General features: G+C 44.2%; 1 protein-coding gene across 5 annotated transcripts in view; it reads left to right on the top strand.

The window, feature by feature from the left end:
• The first annotated feature begins 3,029 nt into the window (after positions 1-3,029).
• Positions 3,030-18,849, top strand: part of MPZL1 (myelin protein zero like 1) — a 42,824-nt gene continuing 27,004 nt past the window's right edge. For 2 of the 5 annotated variants that reach the window (XM_068909466.1, XM_068909474.1), the window contains exon 1: positions 3,035-3,178. In XM_068909466.1, coding sequence (XP_068765567.1) covers positions 3,049-3,178 — 130 coding nt within the window. In that variant the 5' untranslated portion in view covers positions 3,035-3,048. Of the gene's footprint in view, positions 3,179-4,222; positions 4,379-5,538; positions 5,734-18,849 lie in introns of those variants that run through there. The other 3 variants (XM_068909456.1, XM_068909447.1, XM_068909484.1) reach the window with 3 other exon arrangements.

Below are 18,849 nucleotides of genomic sequence, written 5' to 3'. Positions count from 1 at the left end.
AGCAAAAAAGAACACAAAAGCATTTCTTCTTCTCTTGTGGAACTGAATGCTGATTTTGCTGCCTGTGTAAGAAAGTTTGGAAACCAGTTAGGCAACTTTATAGCAGCCTGCAGGGAGGCTGCTGTGGTCCCTGTCACCCCTCTGTCTGAGCAGTCATGTTCTGTCACTGTTCCTTGTCTGACCTTAAGGGGAACGGGTTCAGCTGGAAGAAAAATAACTCCCCACCACTGCACACTCACACAGAAGAGATGAGTTTACTGCCAGCTAAATGAGCTGAATTACCGAGAAATCTGGTAAGTATCAGTATTACCACTAGGCAGAAGGTGGAATTGCACAGCTAGGGGGAAAGAGGCCCTCAGGACAAATTAAGAACTGTGTTCCAGAGCTTCCCTTCCTGTTCTGAAAATAGCAGAAGATACTAATTCAATCATTACCATCTGAAGAAAAAACTGATCTACGGTATCTCTCACCTATTCTCTGTATTGAACAGCAGTACTCTTACACAGTGAATTAGCCATCTGGAGGGCTATACCTGTGACAACCTTATCTCAGCTCTATCAGGAAAGGGAGAAAATGTGGAATTCCTCTGACAAAGGGACACCTTGATTGAATCAAGGTTATTAGCATATAAAAAGAGAAGGCATGAGTGGTGTTGAATGATCAGAATGTAAATAGTGAACCTTGGGTAGTGATGTTCCATCTTCCATGTTAGAGTACTTTTGGTCACTGAGCAGAGCTAGCCGGATGGCTAAAGTTCCCATAGAAAAGAAGAGCTCTGAGGGAGTACTGAAGCAAAAGAGTTTAAGGTGAAAGGCTTATTACTCCGTATCAGTTTCCACTCCATTTGGAAAGTGCGGATTTTGATAAGTTAGCTAAAGTCTCATCTACAAGGGAAGTCAGAGGTACTAAAAATGAGCTGGCAGCCAAACAGGGCAAGAATTCCCCATGATACAAAGAACTGCCTTTGTTGACCTTTATTCTCAAATGCTCTCCCTGGTAGCCGGGGCTTCTAGAAAACATGTGCGGTGCTTAGCTGATGAGCGTGTTCCAGAGCTTCCCCTGAGGGCGTAAATAATGAATGCATAAACCATTGCATTTCAAATCACACAAGAGCTGTGAGTGTGGTATCTTGCATGAGAGTAGGAAAAAAACATTTGTCGGTGTTTTGCAGTTTGGGGTCTATCATCCTTGGGATTTGCTTCATCATGGCTCACGTGGCACACTGTAGCAGGGCTCGCCTGTGGTCTCTTTCATATACAGGCATGATTAGGTGGTGCACGGTAGCATAGCTGTATTTGTTATGTATGGTCAGAGAAGGGCAGAGAAACTGGTAGTCCATATATGTGAGAGAGGACTAGCTATAGTGGAGCATAGGACTGGAGCTAGCTGCATATATTTTAGGCCTGTGAAGTCTCATGCAGTGAGCAATAGTCTTGTGATATGACTAAGCTTGTGCAGCTTCATTAAAATACATAGCTAAGTAAAAAAAGAAACATACACAATGAGGTTCCCAAAACGGAGGGAGTAAAACAAGGAGATAAAGAAAGAAGGGTAGAAGTGTGGTCTCGGGTCTGTAACAGCAGTGAGTCTGTTGGGGGGGAAATTCCAATTAGCTATTTTCAGGCAAAAGGCAAGCCTAGTTATACTATCAGCATGGCAGGAAAGTTTCTAAAGGAGTCTGTACTTAGAGTAAACATACTAAAACAGGCTCTCCAAGCCAATAGGGAAGAACAACAATGATTTTACTGGAGGCAGGAGGAACCCACCCTCTTCTCTGATTACACTCTGCAGCAGTGCTCTCCCTCTTCCTCACTGGCTTGGAAAAAGCACTTGGATGTGCGCTTGTTAGCAGATACTGTAACATGTATACAGGGGAACTTGCTTGCCAGTGACTGCAGAGATTGGGGACACCAAACGAATGCTGCAGCATAGTCTGAACAACTGGGCCTGCTAATGCATTACAAGAGATTTAAACAGCGCAGACTATCTGAGAAGTGACAATGTGCTGTGATCAAGCTAAATTATGTTTCAGTCCTCTTATGTCAGGAAAGTGCTATTTTTTCCAATAAACGACACACAAATCTAGTTTAGATCTTGACTGACAAACAAAACTGTGTTTGCATGGTCGTCTGTTATTTCACGTATTTTTTAACGTAGAAGATCATTAGTGCATCTCCAAAGATACTCAGTTAAGCTTTTAACTAGAAGGTTAACTCTTGAGTAGCGCTAAGGCATGGGCTTGTGGCGTTTGACTTTGTGCCACCTCCTTTCATCCCAGAAAGCAGAAGCTACAGGTTGGACATCACTGGGGATATGTTGGTGATGGCAGCATATCTGGTGGTACCACGTGCAGGCTAGCGGCACGACAGCAACGACCCAAGTCAGGAGGTAGCCATACGGGTGGGGTGGGTGGCAGAGGCTACAGGGAAGGTAGGTGGACGGTCCAACAAGCCGGCAGGCGCGTGACAGCCGCATGAATTGCAGTGGGCGAGCACGGGCTTGTCCTGCTGCCTGGAGAGGGGTGATGCGGCGCTTGGGGAAGGTAGGCAGCAGGAGGGCATCGCCCAACCTGTAGATCCCGTCCCGAAAAACGTAAGGCCGGTGCAGCTGCGAGACGAGAAGTAACTGCGTGCCTGTTTCGTGCCGCGGCGTGGACTAACCGATTTTTCAGCAGCCAGACTCAACGCTTCGAGGCCCCCCTCCCAGCCATGACGGCTGCGCCGCCCGCGGCCGGGTTCTCGGGTCCTTACGTCACCCGCGGAGGGCGGCGCCCCGCAAGTCCCCCATCCCATCCCCGCCGGCGGACAAATCAGTGTCGGTCACGTGCATGGCTCGAGGGGCGGGCTGAGACAGACCCTCTCGGATAGGGCGTCCAACCTTGACGGATCCGCCCCTTGGCCAATCGTCGGGAAGGAGCGGGGCTGGGGCCCGGGCGGGGGCGAGCAGGGCGCAGGAGGTGTGTGCGAGTGACGTCGGCGCGGCCCTATCCCGGCGAAGGGACAGGGGCTGCGAGGCGCGAGGGGGCGGGACCGCGGCCGGGGGCGGACAATGGGGGCGCGGGGAGGTGGCGGCGGCAGGAAAATGGCAGCGGCCGGAGGCACCGCGGGGCGCTCGGCGGCGGCCGCTCCGGCGCGGCTCCCGTTCTCGCTGTGGCTGCTGGCCGCGGCGCTGAGCGCGGGTGAGTGAGGGGTGGGGAGATGCGCTGGCGGCCTGGGTGGATCTCGGGGCGGCGGGGGGAGCCGGCCCGGCCCAGCCCGGCCCGGCCCGGTCCGGTCCGATCCGATCCGGTCCGATCCGGTTCGGCTCGGCCCGGCCAGACCTGCTGGCGCCGGTCCGCCTGTCTCGGCGCTCGGGAGCGGGGGCGATCGGGCGGCGGGTGGAGGCGCCGCCGGGCCCTTGGAGTACCCGGGCGCGGGGTGCTGCAGGCCGGGGCAGGGCGGCCCTTCCCCGGCCTCGGGGCTGCTCTCCTCGCCCCTGCGCGGGGCAGGGCCCGGCCGCCGGGCGTTGCAGGTTGTTGCGCGTCGGGCAGCGGTCAAGGAGCGGAAGGTGCCGCGGCCAAGCGTCCGTCCCCTCTTCGTTAGGAAATCCCCGTAGAGAGGGGTGTGAGATGGCCCGTGGAGATAACGTGTCCCTGTTGTAAATTGGGTAGAGCTGCCTCATCTCTTCAAATGCCTTTCCTGCTTGCAATCGCTGGATTGCTAAAACGAAAAGCAGTTTCGAGAATCGAGTGTGCTTCTGCTTTTCCCAGATCATCCAAGGAAGCAGCTCAGTGAAAAATCATCCTCCCCCCTGCCCTTTTTTATTTGGTGGGTTCTTCAAGTAGTGCCATGTACGTTTCCGTCATGGCTGGAGAAGTCTGCGTATTCTCTTTTTAGATCAAAAGCAAAATATCTAACGTGTGTTTGAGAACATGATGCGCTGTAGTGCTTAGGCATGATATGTTTCATGTATTTGTTATAAAGAGCAGGAAGTTCTGTCATTGCATCAAAGTGTGAGGGAAGATGTACCTTGAGTACACAATAGGCTGGAAATGAAACTTGCTGTGAGGCAAAACTGTGCTGCACGTGCTACTCTTCTGCAGGTGCTGATTTTGCCAAGATCTGGTGTGCAACGTGTGCTGGGTGTGATATTTGGCATCACTGCAAACTTGAGTTTGCAAGTTTGCTTCTTTTGCATGTGGCTGTTGATTATGAAGTCATGTGATGCTAGTCTCCTTTGTCAGGGAAAGACAATGCAACTCGGAGATGACCTGCCAATGGGGAAACTGGAGTCACAGTAAACAACTTAAAACGGAAAAATTGGTTAATGGTGAAGTCTTTGGGTGGAAGAGTAATTACATCAGCTGGAATTAAGTGATAAAGACTCTTATAAATGGAGAGTAAGTACGAGGCTAATAGTGGAGTGGTAGAAATGGCGAGTGTAACCCTTAACCTATGCTGTTCTTATAAAACAAAAGCTCACTTCAGAGTGAGCTATCAAATACAGAAATGTCATTCAGCTTTCCAGGTTTCTATATGCATACGGATACTAGATGTAGACTGTCAGTGTGCATATCACCTGGATATGTTTTTGGTTGGCAGTACTTGCTCATTGAGTGAGACTTTGCAGAGTAAATTAATAGGAAACATTAAAGAAGCCCGATGCTCGTTTACGTCATATGATGTCTGGAAACTTCTGAAGAACTAGAATTCCAGTTGGAAAGGGGGTTAATAGGGAAGGTGTAGAGCGTGTAAGAACGCTACGTCAACTTCTTCCTGAATAGTATTGTTGTTTGGATTTGTTTAATCTACAAATGCTGCGTTTTGCAATGAACATCGGTAGGAATTACTAATGCTTGCTGTATACCTGCAAAAGCAACTTAAAATTTAGAACGAGATAAGCAGATATGGTACACATAGATAGCTTACAGTACAACTAAGTTATTTGAAAATAAATATGGAGAGAAGAGAAAGAAGCATGCATATTTTCCCTGACCACAACAAAGGGTACAACTACGGTAATGCTATGGATGGTTTGGAGTAATAGATCATCCTACAATGTTTGAGATATGTAACCAAATATAGTATCTTAAAAACGAGTATATCTACAAGATATTCTTTTAGAAGAGCCCCTCTGTAGGATGGTGACTTATCTAAAATGTAAGCCTACAATTTAAAGGGGTAGATGGATGTTAAAAACTGTAGCTTATCTACATTGGGCTGTATTTCTGTCCCCAATACCAGAACTCCTGTTGAATTTTTCTGACTCTCCAAATCAGGAGTTATTCCAATGTTAGCTTCTCTTCTGTATGTTTGTACTGCACATCCTTAACCCTCCTTTCTGCTTTTAAAAAGGCACTTTTTTTTAAGTTTGTCCAGAGTTGGCACAAGGGTCACATCTCTGTATGGGAATAAGTGGTTAGTGTGCAGACTCTTAACACTTTTTGCATGTGCAAGATAGCTTGGTGGTTTGTAGGGGAAGGATGGCCTTTGCTGGAACGTAAGGTTGTGAGGAGCCCTGTGTGATCCTGTGCCTTTCTGCTTCGATGTGCCTTTTCAGAACCTGCAGTTTCCAGACTCCTCCTTTCTGTGCTCCTTTCCTCGTGCCGCATTCTCATCCTAGTGAGAGGTTCAGGAAGTGAAAGCTGCCAAGCAAGTGAAGGGGCAAAAGTAGCAGCTTCAGAGACTGGTTGCCTCTCAGTTGCTCAGATGTGATGTGTGTAGCTGGGTAACATGCTGCATAGCTTACAGACATGTGAGTATTCTTCTGGCCCTTCATGTACTTGAAAGCATGCCCATCTGCTTTGGCCAGTACCCTGCAGTGAGACAGAAAACCGCTTGGTGGACTGTGGTATGTAGGTCTGGTTTAACATCACAATCTGTTTCACCAAAGCAAGAGGGTTACCTGTTGCTTTATAACTTGAGTAAAGATAGCAGCTTTTAAGGCTTTTTTCTTGTGTGCACCTGCATGCTTGCCTGATCATCTTGTGTATTTATATTTAGTCATCAGAAAACCAGATTGCTATGTTTACTTGTAAGTGTGAAAGAGCATTCTCAAGTATATTTTGGTGGTAATCCTGCAGATCTTTGTGGCATAAGGAGTTAATTGAGGTATAGCCTCTTTTATGGTGACTTGAGACTTGAGCAGCCTGAGTATCAAGGAGACAGATGATTTTGCAGTGCTGAACTTGTAGGCCAGGTACAGTAAGCCCTGACACTTAGTGATATTGCATCTGTCTTTAACACAAGGGTGGTATCTGATTGCTTTCAAAAGTCTTAAAGAGCATCCAGACATTACTGGAAATAATATTATTGATATTTCTGGTATTTCTATTTCTTCTGTTACCAACAAAGCCTGCTGTTCTTTTTTTCCCCCTCCTCTCCGACTCCTGCTTTTACACATGCACCTGCTCGCACACACACACACACACACACACACAAATAAGCGTAACAAGCAGAGGGGTACTGGCATGTGAAGTAGTTCTAATGTCTGTTACTGTATTAAACACAGCTGCCTATTTCAGTTGCTGCTTGAAATGCATCATATAAATAGCATTGTAAGTTCGCGTTGCAGTGCTCCTTCTGTGTTTGTGCCAGGCTCAGCTGGAATTGTTATATTCATGCAGTTACATGCTGTTAGTTCATCTAAACCGAGTCCACTGATGATGCAGGTAGAAAGGCTTCCTTGCCTGCAGCACGACATGGCTTCTGCAAAGAGAAGAGGCAATAAGGTGGATAAACTCTTAACTCCATTAGTTGGATTGAGGGTGGGACTACTGCTCAAGCTACCTGGCTTGCAGCACCAAGAAGTTCTTAAAGCAGTTGAAAAGAGCATAGCTTAAACTGGTGATAAAATGCAGTTTAGCATCAACTTGTAAAATGGCTACATTCTTCTAACCTGAGTAATCTAACAGTCCTCTAGCCTTAGGGAAGTAATGATGTATATGACCCTTTTGCTGCCCATCTGAATTGCAATTGAGTGAGGAATTAATTAAGCAGCTCTTCCACTGTCCATCTGTGGACTTGTTTTTATCATCCTGACTGATGATAATAGGCTGCGAATGTCCTGTCAGCAATACAGGAAGCCTTCTGTCTAGATGAAAGAGGAAAGAAATGAAACCCAGTTTTACAAGGTAGATGTCTTGTTTTTCTATTTGCTTGTTTTTATTTTTTATTTTATATTTTTTAAGTAGAATTTAATACCTTCACATTTTGTTGGGGTGGTGCTTAACTAGTTATCATGGAATCCTCTGTCTAAAGCTTATTATCCACACCTATGGTGGAAGCTCTCAGAGTGTGGTTTGATATGTGCTGTGGTTTGATCGCATATGGCAAACATGGCTCTTACCACCACCTACATGTAATATTTGATACATTAACAAAGTAGCTAGTAGGTGTCAACAGTTTTTCTTTCCTGTGTCCCAGGAGTATGTCTTATGTAAGAGCAAGCAGTTGTTGCAGGAAAGAACAGGAGCTTTGGAACTGGCTTTGCTGCGGGAGGAGTTTGAGGAATATAATTTCAAGCAGTGATTTATCTCTGAACATCAGTTATTTACGAGAGCAAGTGTTTACTCAGAATAGGATTTAACGGTAACCTGTACTATAACACAAATGCTACAAGTTCTTTTGGCTGCTTTTTGAGGCAGGGTTAACATGAGTATTGTTTACTATCTGAAATCGGTTGAAAGCTGACCCCTCAGTCAGGTGATTTCCCACAGTCCTGCTGGTTTTTTGCCTCTTTGATTTTTAAAGTGCCAGGATCATTCTGCTAGTTGTCCTAAATAAGCCTTTAAGCCTTTTTTTTTTTTTTCCATATCAGATGTTTATATCAAATAAGTCGTATCTTGCTCCCCTTTGCTACCATTTCTTTTAGCTCCTGCATTTTTGTTTAACTGTTACTGTGTTAGCAGTTTCCAGTTCATGCTGCTGCTAGGTTTTGGCTCAAAGTGATGTAAGGAAAACAGGAAGGCTGATTGTTCTCGTGAACTTTTATTTCCAGTACTACAGAGAGAGATGCTTTGTGGCACACTTGCTGATACTTTGTACACATAATTTTAAGAGGACTTGCCCTGAAACAGTAGTTGCTCCTTCCCTTTAGTGTTTAAGATCAAATTAAGATTCTGATCTTAAGTACGGGTTGAACTCTGGGCAGTGCAGCAGTTGTGTGGGTAGTGGCTGATGGCACTTTCCTAAGTATTTTGACTTCATAAGGCCGGGGTGAATCAGGGCGGGTGTACACCAGGTGAGTGAAGTAGCCAGTGCTGATGATGTTTATCTTCAATTAGCTATTTGCTATCAGTTACAAAAAGAAGTTATAGAAAAGATCTAATGCACTCAAGTGCAATGATGGTGAGCAAGGCTCCCTCTTGGTAATAAATTCTACAAAGCTGTGTGTGCAGCAGGATTCCTTTAAATGTAGACGGTCAATTATGTTGCAGTTTTCTCATAGAGAGTGATCCTTTAGGGTTGCCTGACTTTTCCAGTGTGGAAGGTAACGAGATGCTGGCTGCATGAAAATGCTGCATACCCTGCTGCTTGACAGAGTTCAGGCCAGGTGTGAATGAAGGGGATGCCCTACTCAGAGGGAATGCTGTCCTAAGTACATGTGGAGATCGCCTCATATGTGTAAGCTGGGGAAGTGATGTAGAGTGTGCTGCAAGGGAGACCGTAAACATTTCCGGAAAGTGATGCATTCATGGGAAGAGCTATCTGAAGCAGCTACTAGTCACTTCATCCTAACATTGCTCGGCCATGCTTGTGCAAATATGTTGTACAGTAAACTGGGTTAGAGAGTTGATCTAGTTTCAAAGAACACAAGAAAAAAAGCTGTTTGGAACGTGGATTAATTCTAAGTCTGATTCATCATGTTGTATCATAAATGAGCATGGGAGCTATTTAAATTGGCAGCACCACTGACAGAATTTCTCATGAAGCGATGCTTTGAAATACATAGCATGGGCTTTTTCTTCTGGTTTTGTGGTCGTACCACTGCAGGTCATGGCTAGTTATGAGCTTACAGTTTGCTGCCAGGTTAGGTTAGCAAGTGAGTGGAAATGTTGGGTCAGGAATGCTGTTTGACTAGGTGACTGGTATTGAAATATGTTGTCACTGAGTAGATCTTAACTTTGGATTAATTAGTATTTAAAAAAAAAAAAAAAAAAAGAAGTACTTGTGCCTGGTTGATAGATAGCCCTTTGTGCTGTATCTTCTTGTATAGCCTGCACCTAATCCATCTCCTGAGTTCTACCACCTAGTTTGTTTCGGAAATTGGTGGCTTCCACAGTGCTAATGCTAGATTTAGACAAAATGATGCTGCACACCGTCAGCAGCTGGCAGCATGACTGATATTTTTACTTGTACTTGAACTAGTAACACTAACCAGTGCTGAACTAGAGGGGAGCTTTTCTTCCAGGTGGTGACATGTGTGTCTCAATGATCTGGGCCATGAATTTTTGTTTGTCTCCAACTACTGATCCTTGATATTCTCACTTCTTTAGTACACATTGTGACAGACACAATTTCAGTGGGTTGCCATAACTCTAGGAAATGTTTGTGATGGTAGGATGCCTTCTTCCGTATCTCTACCACATATGGAGCATATGTAGTCAGCTTCCCTCAGTTCTTCAGTTAGGCAAACTTAATGACATCCTTCGATGTGGGAGAAACTTGCTGTGGTACAAGGAGACTCTTTTAAGGTGTTCTCCTTCTTCTTCTGTGTAGCCCTTCTTTAATCTTTACTCCTGGGCATAGGGACAAAAGCCATAAAATAAGAATTATCTGCTATCTGTAATGACTGTTTATACAGCCGGATTTGAGATAAAACAGTGGCTATCAGACCTTTCAGTTACTCTTTGCACTTAAAATGGGCTTGCACTTTGAATGGGAAGGGACTTGTTATCTGGGGTTTCTAACTATTTTGGTTCGATTGTGTCAACAGGAACTGTTTATCTTTTTGAATGCTTGTGAACTTATTTGGTCATGGAAGGAAAACCCCTTAAGGGCTGTTGAACCAAAAAAAAAAAAAAAAAGTCTGATTTGGAAAGTACCTGAGTTGCTGATTGGTGTCCTGGTCTCCAACACAGGCAGGAAAGTATTGCTCCCTGATCCGTGAGGAAAAATTACTAGAACAGGTTAAGATGTTATCAGCTTCTGGACTAAATAGGCATCTGCCTAAGCCTGACGTGGCTGATTCTGTAGTTGGAGCATCAAACAATGCAACAATAATACTTACTCTTGCTGTACAGAATCACAGAATGGCTGAGGTTGGAAGGGACCTCTGGAGATCATCTAGTCCAACCTCCCTGCTCAAGCAGGGTCACCTAGAGCATATTGCCCAGGATCACCTCCAGACGGGTTTTGAATACCTCCAGGGAAGGAGACTCCACTACCTCTCTGGGCAACCTGTTCCAATGCTCTGTCACCCTCACAGTGAAGTTTTTTTCTCAGGTTTAGGTGGAACTTCCTGTGGTTCAGTTTCTGCCCATTGCCTCTTGTCCTGTTGCTGGGCACCACGGAGAAGAGGCTGGCCTCATCCTCTTGACACTCCCCCTTCAGATACTTATACACGTTGATGAGATCGCCTCTCAATCTTCTCTTCTCCAGGCTGAACAGGCCCAGCTCTTGCAGTCTTTCTTCCTAGGAGAGGTGCTCCAGTCCTCTAATCATCTTTGTAGCCCTTTGTGTACCTCTGTTTATGGATCTCTGCTCCTTTACAGTTATCTTGATTTCATGTTTTCCAGGTCGAGTGTGTGATGCACCAGATAAATGATTTCCTCAGGATAGAACAAGAAATCTATCGCCTAGATTGAAAGGGAGCTCAGACGTTCTTGGCTGCGGTTTCTCATGCTGGTCCTTCATTTCTGGTTAAATGTCTTGCCCTGAGAAGTAAATCTCAGCATAGACTCTTCTGATGCCTTTTAGAAGAATAGTGGGCAGCTTTGCCTGACATAGAAGAGACTATTGGAAAAATTGACTTAATTCTGCATGGAGCAGAGGGTGGCACTAAAGCTTAGTGACTGTGAAGATTTGTCGTCTTTAAGTTCTGACAAAGTAGGTGCACAGAGGTATACAGGGCTAATAAACATGGATGTTATGGATAGCTTTACCACAGCCTACTTAAGGCTTCTCAGTGAAACTGATTTCCTTTCACCTGAGGTGACAAAATGTTGTTTATTCTCATTGTTGAGTTAGGCAGAGCTTAGCTGAATATGCAAAGAGGCTAACCCAAAGTGAATGTTGCGTTAGCATTTTGCTCTTCAAAATTTCTCTCTGCTTGTGGGGGGAACAGTCTCGGCAGTGAGGAGGCAGGAGGAGGTAGGTGTTTGTACACTAAGTGTCAACAGTTTTTCTTTCTGCCGGTAGCTGTCTGAGCTTAGAGGTAGAAAGGTGCTGCAGGACTGCGGCTGTGTGTTACTGAAGACAGGAAGCTCTCTCTTCTTCAACAGTCTGAGTTACTTGAGGAGTTTGGCAGCTTTGGAGGCTTTTGCAGCAGCAGCAAAACAACGTTCTCGTGACGGAGAGTGAAATTAAACCATTCCGCCTCCCTCCTTTCAAAGAGCAGACAGAATTTAGTTTGGGCTGGTTTGAGAAGCCTTGGGCTGCCCCCGCTAGAACTTAGATGCCGACATTGGTCGGTACGACTTTGTTCAGGCATCTTTTTCACAGCTGATGCTGCTCTGTGTCATGTATGACATACAGGCACATATGGACATGTGTGCATATATATTTATATCTGCACGCATATAAGACTTCAGACAGGATAACATCATGGTGGATTTCTGGGGTGGAGATGGTCAGACAGTCTATTCGGTGATACCCTGGATGCTGTAACAGACGTTAGTGGTGTTTCAGAGGGATAATTTGGGCACGTCTGCTGCTGGCTCTAAAGACCATCAAAAGTAGGGTTGCTCCAACAAGTATTTTATCAACAGTGTAGGAATGACAGGCCATAGGGACATAAGTGCCTATAACTGTATCGGGGGCTATAACTTCCTGCTGATTTTTCTAAAATGCTTTGTGTGTGTGCGTGCGTGCGCGCACGCACGCAGGCATGGGAGGGGGTGGTGCTGGTCTTTCCTGCTGGTTGTATGGGGAAACTTTTTGGTGGGAGAAAAACTGCACTAGCATGCCGTTCAGTTCCTGAGAGAGATGTCAACAGTGGACTTGGATGTTTCACAGTGCATTTGCCCTTAAGTGAGAGTACTTGTCGTACAGAAGGCACGTACTGCTCTGCAAGCGCCTTTCCTTTTTGTGTCTTATGACCCTTAGTCCCTGGAATTCCCACATTCTCCTTTCTCCTGCAGCTTCCCCAGGAGCCCATAAGTTGCAGTGAACATACAGGTACACTGACTGTCTTCTGTGGGGGATTTTTTGTTTTTTGTTTTCCTCTCAATCAAGAACTCTGAATGTGAGCAGTTCAGACTCTAGCCTGTTAATTTCTTTCCATTTTCCCCTGATCTGTAGATCTTTCATCAACTTTTCCTTTGCACTTTGGCACCTGTCAGTGCAGGAGGCTGTTACCTGGAACAGCCTGCCTTAGTCTTTGTATCTTTCTTTTTCATCAGAGCCTTCAATTATTTCCTGATCTCTCATCCATAAGACACTTTATGTATAAATACTGTAAATGACCATATTGGCAGGCCTCTTTGAGATGGGTGAAGCAAATAGTTTGTATTAATTATTAAACTGATGACTAACCCGCTCAAGAGGAAGGGAGGGTATCTCTTTTTCCAGTGCGGGATGGAAACCGTAGCAGCTGTAAGCATCCAGTATTCAGTGATCTGATAAAAGTTTCCTCTTAGGCTGTGTTTGTGCTTGTGGGGAAAAAGAAAATTGAATGTTTTCATTGGATCCAAGATCTTAGTGGCGGCTGTTGTCTGCAAAGACCTTTTAATTAGCTATATGTTAATTAGCATAAACCTTCGATGCCAGGGAAGGATTCCCTTGTGATGTGCTACCAGACCCCAGTTTTGACCTCAGTCTAGGACAGTGGAGGACATATTTCTTTATACAAAAATATAAAATGAAAGTAATCTTCCCCCCAAAGATTTTTACTAACCAGGTGAAACAAGTCTAAGTCATGACAGGGGTACAAGCAAATAGTGAAAGAACACTTTAGCTTTTGTAGGCAGTGATATGCAAGCTCTGGCAGCCTAGGTACTATTGCATTTATACAGATGCTGTTGCAAAATATTTTGAAGGCATTTTAAGAGAGCTTGAAGGAAGTGAAATATCTTTGTGCTGTCTGACCAGATCCTCCCAAGAAACAGTGTCTAGGAGAAGGTACTAAGATGTCAGTTTGAAAAGTCTGATAATGTCGAGGTTATAGCATGGCTGGGGGCAAGAGTCTCTTAACAACGAGATACAGGGATGACTCCTTGGATGTTTGATGTCATTTAAACAACTCCGTGGCATGCGTGTGTGAATGTCTGTAACCTTGGTAAAGGAACTCCTCTGTCCTTGTAACTTATTTGTGGGGAGAGAGCCCTGTCGCAGAGGAGCGAGGAGTGATGCACTTCACTCCTAAGAGAGAAGCAGCAATATGTTTTATTGAGGTAAGATAGTGATTTAACAAAGTTCAATCATAAATAAAACAGTAATTTAACAAGGGTCGATGGCAAGGTTCACTCAGTTATTTAGTATGTGGAGGACAGGGTCAGATGAAAGTGTCAAGGAGACCCTCCCATTGAGTCATGAGGTTCAGAATGGACCCCCTTGCTTCCCAAACTTTTTCTCAGAGGAGTATGGGTGTGGCTGGATCCAATCTTAGTCCCACGCTTGGTCAGCGGTTTGTATATTTGTAAAGGATTATGTGCACAATCAATGGGAGATGTAACTTAGCAAAGTTTACAAAGTTTTAGCATGCTATTAGTCATTTACCGAGGCTCTGTCGTGGGTAAGGAGTCTCTCAACCTCGAGGAGTAACCTTGAGAGGTGTCCCTACCTGAAGGGAAGATCCTGCCATGCAGCCTGCTGCCATGCAAGAGAGCTCAACGTGCTCTGGGCTGCCTCCCATGTATGGGGTAAGACAGTTGACTAGTAATCATATTTGCATACCAGCTGTATTTGGGTGAATGCATGCTTGATTAGCACCTGGCTATGTGCTGTTTATGGAGAGGTTAGGTTAGGGGAGGGGGGAGAGCACCTTGGGAGGGGCAGCGAAGGAGCACACCATCAGAGATCTTAATTTTTGTGTTGCTGTGTTTAATCAACCATATAGTTTTCAATGTAACTGTTTAGTGATTGTGGAGAAGTGGCAGTATCCAGGCTTTGACCTGGTAGATAGCAATTCATGTACACCTCTCTCATATGTGTTAAGTTGCCAGCACAGGTGATCTGGTGAGTCTCAGCTGACCAAGCCAAAGATGCCTCTGTGAGGACACTTGCAGAGGGGACTCCCGTGCATACCCCTTAGACAGTGACTGGCCATCTTCTCTAATGTTCTAATATTTCCTCCTTTTTGTTTAAGCAGCACCTCATTTCAAAGATACCAATAGTATTCACCTAGCAATGCAATAGTGCAGTTGTTCATGCAACACTTGGGAAAACCGTAAGCTTGTCTGCTTGTGGCTAAAACCTCTAAATATAATTTCACAGAAAGCTAAATACTTATACTTAAAGCACAATACCTACAGACAAACCTATTTGGTTATGAGTGCTTATCTGCTGTCTGTTCTGAGTAACCTTGCTTTTACTGAGTACCTGCATTCTTGGTTCAGTCTTTGTAACTCTTAAGAGCAAGACTCCTATCGTGTTCTGTTGCCCAGTATGCCCAGTGACTGTTGCTTCGTAGCTGAGAAATGGATGAAAAGCCAAGTTTTATGAGATGTAATCACTTCTTAAGGGCTTGTAGAATAGTTTCACCTGTTACATTAGCTTAGTTTACTAGTTCAGCAGTAAATACATGTAAAGAGAGATGCTTTCTCTTTAGAACATCTTTCACTAGTGAAACAAGTGCACAAAATCCTTGTTTTCTGTGTCTTTTTAAGATATTTTCTCAAATTCTAAGAGAATGAAGTTAAAGATTTGGAAGCTAGAGACACACTTTTCCCTGATCAATGAACAAAAGAGTGGAGCCTACTTTTCCACCTGTTGGTGTGGAATGTAAAATATCTCTTACTTCCACTACTGTATGTTAAAGAGCCTTGCAAATGATATTGGTCAAGTCTGCTTTGATGAAGGACTGCAAGATCAGAGTAAAGGTCGAGTAGTTCATACTCTGTTATCTTAGCTTCTTCTGTCTGCTTGAAGTGTGGAGGATGATTGTCAGCTTTGATAAACTTGATGGAGGAGATCTAATCTGTGTGAAACTTTCAGTTAATGTTTCCATCCATACCTGAATTGCCTTAGGTCTTGCAGTTAATACAAAGCTATTATGTCCAAAGGTTGGATGTGTTTTTACTGAAACCTACATATTTCCAGGTTCTAGTGAACTGGAATTTTGATCTGACTCTTCTAGGCCAGCACCAGACATTTGGAGCAGTGTTGTACTTCAGGATATAGACTGTGCCACACGTATCTGAGTAGTAATATCTGAAAACTGGCTTCCAAAGTACTGTTCGAGCATGTTGGAAGACAAAGTAGAAAGTAGGCAAGTTTGGTATGCAGGTTGATTGTGGGTGATGGAGGATGATGATTCTATTTCTTGATATTGATATAGCCTGTTACTGAATTTGGTTTTAATGAGTTTACAGCTTCCGACAGTAGAGGTGGAAAAAAAAACGGCTGAAGAAGCACAGGTTCTTTTAACCGTCTTCATGGTATATGGGAGGGAAAAAAAAAGCATGCTGGTGTTGAAAGGAAGAACTAAAGGAACTGGAGGCTAGAAGAGGTATTCAAAGGGACGTGTTGGGGCTAAGGTCAGTCAGACAAGGAGATGGGATCACTGAGGACCTATAGGAGAAGAGTAGATAATATTGATTATCTTTGCCCTGCCTAGCTTGCAGATCTCCTCCTCCTGAAGCTCCCTTATCTCTCCAACCTTCTCCTATGATAGAATGTTTTTCCTCTTGAAAGGAATTGAGGCTGGGGTAGCTTGAGGAATGGAGCGGTGGATAGATGTGATGGGAAAATTCGACTTTCTCCAACTGAAGTATTTAAATAGATGGAGGAGCTGAAAGAAGGGTGTCAGCCAGGCTATAAGACATCCAAAAGTGGAAAGAGAAGCACAGGAGCCAGAGCTGGAGATGATCGATGTGGATTTTGTTGTGGCAGAGGAGCGCATGAGTCCAGGATAGTGGGAACTGCCACCATATCAGTGACAGTACAGGAGTAGAGAGCTAAGGGTAAACAAATGTCAAATGTTGGGGCCTCTCTACCATTTTGAAACTGTCATGTTGGGATTTGAAGAGCTTATGTCTCATGCTATAAGACAACAGAGGAAAGAAAAATTTATTGAAGCAATACAAGGTGAAAGAGCAAATGAAGTGAATGACCTTTTTTATGCTGGAAGGGAGAAGAGTGCATGAAATAAGGAGCAAAGAAAAGCAGGAAGTTGAGGTGACATGTAGGACACATGAAAATTGAACTTGCTCGAAATATCTGTACAGGATATGTAGTTCCCACCTTCCCAGACCGTAGGGAAAAGTTGGCATTTGCTTTGCTCTGTGTCTCTCTGGAGTTATTAATAAGTTAGAACAGTGACTTCTTTAGAATAGGCAGATCTGTGCTACCCACGCCCTGTTTGTGGCAAGAGTTTTCTGTGCCGTGTACAAGCAGACAGTGTCTATGCAGACTCTTTTCCTCCTGCACAAAAGCTGAGGGCATCTTGCTCGTTTTACGCTTGCAAAGGAGGCTTGTCCTGTGGTTTGGACTCATAACAATGGATTGTTTTTTTTCTGCTCCACTCTGTTAGCAAGAAAAAAAACATAAAGCACAGCAGCTGTGAGTTCATTTCATTGAATTGCTGGAAGCCTTTGTAAGTTCCAAATAAATATTGGGTAATAGTTTTACAAAAGAATATTTTTTTTTTTTGGCCCATAGTCAGAGTATGTACAAGAGAAAAGAAGCTCTGATACAACCTCTTGTTGAGAATCTCACTCCCTTAGGGTGTTTTTCTCTTTCACTTGTTTGAAATGAGAGCGATGATGACAAGATATTCTGAGGGATCAGGGACGATCCGAACAGGACTGAAGAGGTAGTGAGCTCGAGAAGAGAAAAGCTAGGACTCTGCATGGCAAAATGAATGAATGGTAGTTTCTTCTGGTTTTGATTATGTTAATTAGACTGGTATGCTTAATTCTTCCACCGTTGCAGTACTTGCACGTTCATTCCGTGTCCCCTGGGCGTGTGCTCTGCTCTGCACTCGTTTGCCATGCTGAGAGCAGTTCCTACAAAGCCATGCATATATTGATTGTCTGATTTACACAGCTGGCCAGACTTTTTATCTCTTTCGTTTGCTCTGTCATTTCATTACCTAAACCAGCGGCTTTGAGACCTTGCACGCGGCCTGGCTTGCAAGGCCAGCTGCCGTTACCCACTGTGCTCGTGGCCCTGTGCAGCAGTCAATCGGTTGAAATTGCCCAATGGACTCGGTAGGCATGGGGCAAGGGAGGAAGAGGGAAACTGGCACAGCTCTCATGAGCTTCGTTTTCTTGAGAAGCCAGGCTTAAAACTGCATAGTAAAAGATAGTTTCTAAAATTATCTACAGAGCCTAGGCTTTGCTTATTTTTAGTCGGAGCTTAAAGTTAACCAGGCTTATAGCAAACCTACACCTTACAGAGCAGGCTCATGTTAAGCAATTAGACCATTCTAACTTTGGAAGGTTACTGAGTGGGTGGATGTCACTGACTAAAAGTATAAAACCCATATCTTAAGGGTTTTAAAAAAAACGGTGTCTTCAACTGGAATGGCTTTCAAGTTTATTCATCTACTTCAAGAGCTAGTTTATTCAAAGCTAAAAATAATTAACATACAGAAGAAGTGGGAAAGCTTCCTCCCTTCATCTAGGAAGGAAGGAAAACCTGATAATATAAGATATTATAGTCCAGAAATGTAGACTCATGTGACATAGCACAGAGGCAATGCTAGTAAGCTGCTTAAGTCTTGATTTTTATTTAAAACATGGTTTCCATTCTACTTAGCAGGGACATGTGTAGTGTGCACACCCACTTAGTGTTTTTTTCCAAGAATTTCACTGTTGTATGGAGCTTGACAGAAACAATGCGAAACATTCTTTTGTGATGTTACAAGATCACTCTTCATTTTCTAGCATAAACCTGAATAAATGTAAAGATGTATTGTTGCTTAAATCTGCATAGAGACAGTGTTTGCAATTAAAAAAAAAAAAAAGTGTCAGCTAAAAAGAATGTGTTCATCAGGTTTTACCAGGGTGAATTTCACTTGTTTTGTAGGAAAACTAGTGCTACAAACAGAACATTAACCTTTATTATTTTAACTGTGGTGGTGGTGGTGGTCTGTTTGCTGTTCTGACCATGCTTAGCCTAATGATGGGGAAAAAAAATTAAAACTACACTCATGCTTTTGAAGTACAGCTGAGCTCTTACTCAGGAGGTCTTATGCATGAGGACTTTGAAGCATGCCAGAGAGTAGAAGCAGATGGTGTAGCTAGCAGCCATAAAGGTTTACTCCTTAGCTTTGTGGAGATGAACTTTTGTCCCACCTACAGAAGAAATTGGGAACGAGATGTGAGCCAGATAGGAAAGTGAGTAATAGCTGGACCCAAGATGTCAGTTCCTCCAGTGGGGTTTATTTACCACAGTTTCTGACAGCTAGTAGGAAACGGTTTAAGCTCATCATTTGTGCTATGGAACTGGCTTTCACCAGCTGCTTTAGAGGAAACATCTGTGAATGGAAAACATCCTGTAACAGATGGTGCAAGGAAAGGGAAGTGAACTGGCCTGTTGTAGACTT

This window comes from Struthio camelus, chromosome 1 (genome assembly GCF_040807025.1).
Source record: "Struthio camelus isolate bStrCam1 chromosome 1, bStrCam1.hap1, whole genome shotgun sequence".
Taxonomy (NCBI): Eukaryota; Metazoa; Chordata; class Aves; order Struthioniformes; family Struthionidae; genus Struthio; species Struthio camelus.
This window is presented reverse-complemented; position numbering and strand designations above follow the sequence as displayed.